Below are 8,526 nucleotides of genomic sequence, written 5' to 3'. Positions count from 1 at the left end.
GCCAAAAACATCCCCCTAGGCTACCTTTCTTACCCCATCCAGCTGAAAAGACACTCTGCATATTCAGAAAAGGACTAAGCAGACCTATTTGTCTCAACAGGCTACACCAAGATCTCCCACACTATCATGCATAGAAAAGATCCATCACTAACAATTCCAGTATCAGGTGAGAAGTAGGATGTTGATTCTTGTGCAACAACTGTTTCCCATTAGTGTGATTTTTTTTTTAATTACATGCTTACAGAACCAAACCCAGTGCTGTACCTGACTCACTCTGACTCAGTTCATTTACCTGTTGCAACTTCCAAACGAACTTTAAATACTCATTAACCTTACCCAGAAGCTCTCAGTTCTACTTAGGTAGGTTAAAATTCTCTTGCTATTGTGCAAAAGGTCCTACTGACTTGTACGGACCACATACATGATTAAGGTAATCCCTGGAAAATCATATGAAATCCTGATTTTTTTGTAGTGACAGTAGTAGGGATGGACTCTGAAGCATTGTGAGTGACAAAAGGTCAGGAATTTACTATTCCCTAATGATCATCTGTGGACTGTTAAGAGAGGCAAACAGTGGATTTTCTACCCATACGCTGGCTTTTGTTACACATCCCTAAAATTTGTTAATTTTCACAGCTTTCAAATGTCAATATTAAATAAATAAATCCATAAGCCTTTCATGAATGGTGTACTGAAATATAGTACAACTTCTGTAGACAATGCTTTGCCAAACAAGATAATATCCCTTTCACTCAAAGACACAAATTGCAATATGCTGACCCCTCAAAAAAAAAAAAAAAAAAAAAAGAATCCATAAGAAAAATAACTTTTTGTAGCCCTGAATGGAAAACACACTTTTTAAACTTGGTGTGCAACCTTTGGCTAAACACTTGTTTATTCATCCCTCTAGAGATGAGTAACAGCAGTTACCTCTTTTAGCTCAACCTGCAGGGAGCTCTTCAGCTGTGCAGAGCTGCTGCTGCCTGTGCAAATCTGCACTATGCAAAGGGACCTACCTGCTATTGTAGCTCTGGTAGTAAGTCTGGTAATGGGCAGATAGCAATGCAGCGGTGAGGGGACACAAGCAGCCACATGGTGTAAGGTGATAACCTGGTCCAAACTTGCTAAGCTCAAAACTATTTGATGAATTTTGGTGTGTTTTCTCTGTACCTGCAGGTTTGTGGGCTAGGTCAACAATTGTTTGTTACCCTGATGCCAGCTTAAAATTGCAATACAACCCTTTTTGTACACGTTGCTTACTGTGTCAAGAACACGATCATCTACCTGACATGCATGACTCAGATCCCACCACATGACCTGGTATCACACAGATTTAGTATTGAAAACTGCGGCCTAAGAGGGAGGGTTGATCATACTGTGTTTAGATAAAATGGTAAATCTGGTGTTAAGCCAGACTAGAGCCAACATACCTGCTGAAATGATAGAATCACAGAATCATAGAATAGTTAGGGTTGGAAAGGACTTTAAGATCATCTAGTTCCAACCCCCCTTTCATGGGCAGGGGTACCACACGCTAAACCGTGTCACCCAGACTCCATCCAGCCTGGCCTTGAACACTGCCAGGGATGGAGCATTCACAACTTCCTTTGGCAACCCATTCCAGTGCCTCCCCCCCTCACAGTAAAGAACTTCTTCCTTATATCTGACCTAAACTTCCCATTTGCTACCCCTTTTCAATGATTCAAATGCATTTTTTTTTTTTTCTCCCTTTGGAAAGTATAATTTATTCCAGCAGACTTTCTGTTATAAAGAATCACCTTCCCTCTTTCTGCTCACCAGCTGCCAGGATGGAAACCTGAAGGTGACAAACACTGTGAATCTCCCTCTGCCAACTTGGCAGGGGTGGGTTTATATCTCTATTGCAAGTCTCCGCTGTGGGATGATAGAGGAGTGCAGGTGCTGCATTCATGACTGTGGAACCATAAGCCTGGTCCACAGAGCTGTATGTTGCCAGGCTGACCATGCAAACTTGAAAACCTGGTCTGCAAGGGGAAATAAAAAGAAACAATGAAAGTGGGGAACAGGCAAACAATTGGTCTGAACCTCCTTCTCAAATCAAATCACTTTTATTGCTGGAAAATTATAATAAATGAAAAAATGTGAGCTCCTGGAGAGCTGGTGGTCTGGTCCTTGCCACAGAAATTAACTCCATACCAGGCTGCAAGCAGGGAAAGAAAACTGACATCTTTCCTAATGCTCCATAATGGCACTAAACTCAAACTAACTCACACAGCATCTGAAGAAACGCAAAAAGCAGTGCTTTTTTATTGCCTGGCACTCTGGTAATCAGAGTGTTTTGTTTGTTGATTGCTTTTTTCCTTTTTTTTTAATTTATCAGTATTTTTTGAACAAAAATACTTTATCCTACAAACAGAATTTCTAATTGCATCATGCCCCTTGACTACTAGTTAGTTTCATCTCAAATAAAGATGAGATGATGCAATCATGAGAAAAAATCAGCTCAAAAGAACAGTTGCTATCTGGGCTTGAAAAGAGTAGCACAAGCAAGCAACGTGGCTAGTGAATCCCTTTGGATGGGATGAGACATGCTGCCTTCCCGTCAGCTCCACTTCATTTGTCCAGAGCACACTGTAAAGCAGCTGGTGTTGGGGGACATCATGTAATATAAGAACAGAGAGCCTCTGCAATGTTGTCCTGCTTGAAAAATGAGTAAATATATTTGTCAATTGGAAAATTACAAAAATCCTTATGAATGAATAATGGATTTATCAGGTCGGCAATCTGCTAGTGAGTGACCAGCTCTGCATGCCTTACTCACAAAGCATGGTGCTCTTCCTATCCAAATCAGACGCAGGGACTGGCCCAAGAAGTGTGACAGAGAAGGATGACAGCAGATGACTGCTCCAAACACCAACAGCGAGAGACATTTGCTTTCCTGCCTGCAACCCGGGGAAGCATCTGTGTAGTTAGGCCAGAAGCACTGCTACATTAACCCTTGTGAAACCATTAGCAGGGCACATAGCAAGTCCCATCTGTTTACTCAGGCCTCTGGGAGGGGGGAGAGCTGCTGTTTTGTTGTTCTTTAAGTGTGAATGACACATGATTCAACGGGGAATCTGGAAACTTTTGGTTGCTGTACCAATATTAAAGCTGTAGTGAACTGCATTTTAATCTTTCAAATAGGCAGAGAAGTTAACTGACAGGCTTAATAGTTCACAGTTCAGAAAACCAAATAAATAAATTAGCTAGAATGAGTTGACCTTATAATCAAGAACTAAAACCACACCTTTGAGCACCATGTAATAAAAAGAATGAACAAATGGTTGTTTTCAGGTACACATGCAAAAAGACCATTTTTTTAACCACTAATTCCCTAAACTGTGTGAAGTGTTGCTCCTTGGCTCCATGGCAGGGGTCTGCAGCAGCGTGTGCAAGAAGGCAGCTGTTTGTGCCATGGTGGGAAAGCTGGGCTCTGCACAGCTGGGCGCTGCACAGCCACGCAAAGGACAGGCAGCCCCTCTCCCAGAGAGCCTATGTTTCAAGTGCATGACTAGGGATAACAGATGGATAGAGACGGGAGACGATGAAAACAGTGGGATAACTGGCAGTCTGAAATCCCAGCTGCTTACTCGCTGTCTAATATCGCCAAGTTAAAATTTCACAGTCTTACTGTCACAGCAGAGTTCGCTCTGCTCTTCCTCACTGAGGAAGAGGAACAGCGAGACCTTTGTGCATGTTACAAAAGGGCTTTGGGCTGGAATTTGCTGCTGAACCAGATCCCCTAACTGATGCACACAATAAAAGTAGCAGGTTTCTCCACATCTCCTTCCTGCTTTATTAATGGAAAAGTGGTGTAGCAAAGAATAGTGGAGGCTGGTATGCTGGGCACATGGTTTTGGAGGTCAGCACCTCCAAAACAAACCTCTGAGACTGATATTCACTGGGGGTTAACATCGGCTTCAGAAGGTGGCCAGGACACAAGTGACACATTTCCTCCAAGGAAAGTGAGCCTGAGGTACAGCTGACAGTTTAATGTAGCTCCCAAGCAAGAGCAGCAAAACAGAAGTAATCTGTTATGGTGAAAGGGGCTCCACACCCAAGGAAGCTTTTAAGTGTAGGATTCAGAAATAAAAAACCCAAATGCCAATACTGGGACGAGTGCAGTTGAAGGCAGTCCACAGTTGCTGCTAAAATTGTCATGAGGTCATGACTCACCCAGGGCCGCCACTGAAACAGGGTGAAGAACCCGGCTGCTGCTCCACCCCTTGGGCAGGTCCCCACTCCTGGGGCATGGTGCCAGGTGGCTCCCAAATTGCCAGCATTTGGGAGCTGCCTCTCTGCCTGCCAGGTCACCCCCATGCAAACGACAGCAAGGGGAAACCTCTCTATGTCCACCGCTCCGCCCCTTGCCTCACCGTGGCATCACTGCATGTGACCAATGACACCAAGCTATGTGGTGTAGCTGACATGCTGGAGGGAGGGGATGCCATCCAGAGGGGCCTTGAGAGGCTTGAGAGGTGAGCGAATGCCAGCCTCATGAAGTTCAACAAGGCCAAGCTGGGGCACTCCCAAGCACAAATATAGGCTGACCTAGTGGAAAGTGTCCTTGCCAACGGCAGGGGCAACGGAAACAGATGATATTTAAGGTTCCTTCCAACCCAAACCATTTTGTGAATCGCAGAGTACAAATTAAGCAATGCTAATATGATGGTAGGGGTAATACAACCAGTAGCAATTCCTGTTTCTGGTAATAATTACTGTTTATCCTTGTTTGCTCTCTGCCTGGGTTCTCTATATTTCCCAGTCTGGTCTTGACACCTAGGAAAGCTAAAATTGCACCTTGATTTAAAGAAAAGGGAGATTTGTGTCACTACATCATAGAATCATAGAATGGTTAGTGTTGAAAGATGAGATCATCTAGTTCCAACCCCCCTGTCACAGGCAGGGACACCTAACTCTAGACCATGTTGCTCAAGGCCCTGTCCAGTCTTGCCTTGAACACTGCCAGGGATGGAGCATTCACAACATCCTTGTTCAACCTCTTACAGTGCCTCACCGTCCTCACAGTAAAGAATTTCTTCCTTATATCTAACCTGAACTTCGCCTGTTCAAGTTTAAACCCATTCAACCTTGTCCTATCCCTACAGTCTCTGATGAAAAGTCCCTCACGGGTATCCCAAGACATCATCCCAAGAGCAGTGGCTTTCAGACATGACACGTGTAAGGGGTCTCGTAACGTGATCTCAGCTATGGTGCTGATACCAAGCACAGGGCCGGGCCCGACCCGGTGCACCCCTTACGGACGGCTCAGCCGCCACCGTCCGTCAGGTCTACGCCGGGCCCGGGTCGGGCCAGCACCTGGAGGCGGGGCAGCACCGGGGCGGGTCCGGCCGCTGCCGGCGGGAGGAGCCAGGCCGGAGAAGGGGCGGCCCGGAGTGGCGCTGCCGGGACAGCAGCGCGAGAAGGGACTCGTCCGCGTCCGGGGAGCGCGGCTGCGTTCTGCTGTGGGGGCTGGTGCCGGCGCCGGCGGGGTTGAGCTCACTATGGAGCCGGTGACCCGGTGGAGCCCGAAGCAAGTGGTGGACTGGACTAAGGGTAAGAGAGGCCGGGTGGGCGCCGCGGGAACTTTCCGGTGTCTTGCTGCGGGGTGCCCCGCTGTCGGGCGGGGTAGCGCCGGCCGCCGCCGCTCCTCTCCCCGGAGCCGGGCTCCTCGGCGGGGCGACCGCGTGGCCGGCGGGGCCTTTGCCAGTGCCGCGGCGGTGCCGGCCCCAGTCCCGGCTCCGTGGGACACTTTCGGCGTGGTGTATGGGAGGAGGTGGCGGCTTACCGCGCCCTCCTGACTTGTCTGCTTACCTGCTAGTGCACTTGTGCGTGTTTCGGTCTTGTTTGTTTTGGTTTGGTTTTGGGACACGGGGAAAGGGGAAGGTGAGTTTTCCGCCGGGCTGTGTGAGGGTGGGGAACATATATGTGTGTATATATATATATATAGGCATACATGCAGTGGGGTCCCCTCAGGGCTCGATCCTCTTCCACTGTTGTGCTTGCATATCTATATAGCATCTATATGCTTGCACAGAGATAATAACTGTTCTCCTTAAGGTGGTTGGTCCATGTGAGTTTGCTTACAGCTTTTCAAACAAAACCTACTCACTGGTCGAAGAAACTTTCTATGTTGTAAGTTAAGCAAAAGCTGTATGAACTAGCTCAAGTAAGCAAGGACTTGATCCTGTTTAACGGTGATGGGATTAAAAAGCTGGGCTCCCGGTCGGAGAGTTGAGTAGTGTCCCCTTCATCCGTCTGTTTGTCCCTGCATCCCTCCCACCCCTCATCTCTCGTGTCTGCGCTTGTTTCTCTCCCTCTCCCGCCTATCAGAACTTCCTATTCTGCTTCGAGGTTTGTTCACGATATTGACAGAGGTGTGGAAAGCTTCAGCTGGACTGATGTGCCAAGAAGGCACTTGGGAAGCTTGCACCCAGCTCCGGGAAGCTCTTTGGTGGGCGAGAGGAGGTGGGGACAAAGCAGGCACTGGGACACGGCCTGCACCCGTGAGGTGCCCCGTTCCTGCTGTGGGGGACCTCTGCAGTGTTGGGTATCGTCGGGGTTTTTTTTTTGTGAAGGCAGATTAAACCTCAGGTTTGTCAACTCCAGTTGGACCCTGTGAGTGTTTTCTGAGTGCCCACTGGGATATTGCTCTTGCAGTACCCTCTCTACCTGGAATAAATTGAAAGGGAAATCACTGTGAATTAGGTGAGGGATTTATGACTTTGGAAGGAGTACTTCTGTTTTTTCGTAGGACTATGTTTTAGTGTGATTGCCTTTTGTTACATAAAGTATTTTCACAGGCTTTGCTGGAGTTGAAGTCTGTGTGAAGTTAGGAATGTTTTCAGAGGTGAAAGTTTCCCTGGATTAGAAGCGGCGCTTACTTATAGCAGCCATTACTCCTCTGTCTCAGGACCATAATGCTGATTAGACTGCGTGCCTGTGGTCAGCACTTGGCAGTAGTTCGGCTCAAGACCGAGGCAAATTTGGAAAGCAGGCTCATGTTTTCACATAGAGTGAGATGGATACTCCCAGCCCTCCTGAGCTTGAACATGTACGTGAAGGGGCTGTGCCAGTGAGGGACCATCCAAGCAGCCTTTGTGAGGATTCCATACAAACGTGCTGTGAAGTTATGCGTTAACATATAAATAACTTCCCCAGAAAGATCTCTTTTCCCTGATTGGTGTTGGTTTAAACAGGAGTGCATTGTTCCAATGAAATAAGCTTTTTGCTGTGGCATGTGGAATATTTATATAATGCTTTTCCCTCATTGTGTTTTTTTCTCTTGGGCGCTGAAAGTTTGTTACCTTGCCAGATTAAAGATTAAACCTGCTAATCATTTTAAAAAGCTTTCTTATACTTCAGCATGCGTGGCTTGCTCTCTTGCATAATTTATTTTACTTGCAGGTTCCTTGAACAGGTAACTCTTTAGCTGGACCCTCAATTAGTGTTATGCAGAATAATTTGAGGGCTGGCTGTAGTTGGGAGGTGGATCTTCTGACTAATGCAAACACGTGTTCTTTGAAATGCAAAGGAATGAATTAAAGGCTGCTGGTGACTTTTGTTTCTGCTGCTGTTTTTCAGTTTCTAGGTAAGCTTTTGACCTCTGGTACACAGTGTCATTTTATGTCACTCCCTGCATGACAAGACTGTAATAAAGAAATGACATGTGGAAACTTTTTCTTTATGGTTATGCTTTCATCGTCTGCACGTTAAAATTGACACTTTAATAGCTAGCTAACAGCTTTGTTAGCACAATGTTTCATAGTTTATTTTTAATCTGAAATGGTTATTTACTGTGTAGTTCACAGTCACTGGATTTTATGTTTGACCAAAACCTAACATTCTGTATTTTATCTTATGAATATTATATTTAATTCTCGAGGTTAATTTTGTAAAACAAGTTTTTAGAGGAGAGCTTATGCCATTTGTTTTCTTACACGTGCCATTTAGGAAGGAGGTGATACCATGATCTTCACTGAACCGGCCAAGCTCTGGGACAAAGTATTTGGCTAGTGGTGTTTGCTGCCTGTAGTTAGTGCTGTGGTGCCATGGAGATGTATTCTAGAAGAATGACATAAATAACTGGTGGGAGATGCCAGTTCTCAGTGGGGAGATTGGTTTTGCAGATAATGATTCACGCTTATCGTACAACAATAACAACATCTTGGAAAATGTAGAGTGGCAGAAATAAGTGGTCTGACTTAATTCATTTTAATGTTCAATGTAAAGCTGAGAATATTTCTCCAGGGTTTTTCTTTTCCCTTACAAATCTTTGTACAATCAAGCAACTGTAAAATAATTTATATATATATGTATATAGATATAAATATAGCTTTTCCTAACCACAAGAAACATGAAACCTCCCCCCTATTCCATGAAACAAGCCCCCAAAAGCAAAGTCCAAAAGTAAGCTGCTAATTGCTGGAGAGTTGGTGTATTTGCTCTTGGTGGATTTGCTTTTTTTTTTTTTTTTTTAAAGTAGCTTTTGAACTAAGTTTTTTT

At 45.4% G+C, this 8,526-nt stretch overlaps 1 protein-coding gene across 2 annotated transcripts in view; it reads left to right on the top strand.

Moving 5' to 3' along the window:
• Nucleotides 1-5,471: 5,471 nt before the first annotated feature.
• Nucleotides 5,472-8,526, top strand: part of CNKSR3 (CNKSR family member 3) — a 57,791-nt gene continuing 54,736 nt past the window's right edge. Inside the window, exons 1-2 of one of the 2 annotated variants that reach the window (XM_062640833.1) lie at nucleotides 5,476-5,577; nucleotides 6,355-6,489. In XM_062640833.1, the coding sequence (XP_062496817.1) occupies nucleotides 5,526-5,577; nucleotides 6,355-6,489 (187 nt within the window). In that variant the 5' untranslated portion in view covers nucleotides 5,476-5,525. Of the gene's footprint in view, nucleotides 5,578-6,354; nucleotides 6,490-8,526 lie in introns of both variants that reach the window. The other variant, XM_062640834.1, reaches the window with a different exon arrangement.

This window comes from Pezoporus occidentalis, unplaced genomic scaffold (assembly GCF_034315485.1).
Source record: "Pezoporus occidentalis ecotype Australia unplaced genomic scaffold, CSIRO_AGI_Poc_V1 ctg67, whole genome shotgun sequence".
Taxonomy (NCBI): Eukaryota; Metazoa; Chordata; class Aves; order Psittaciformes; family Psittacidae; genus Pezoporus; species Pezoporus occidentalis.
Note: the sequence above shows the minus strand (reverse complement) of the source record. Positions and strands in the feature narration are given on the sequence as shown.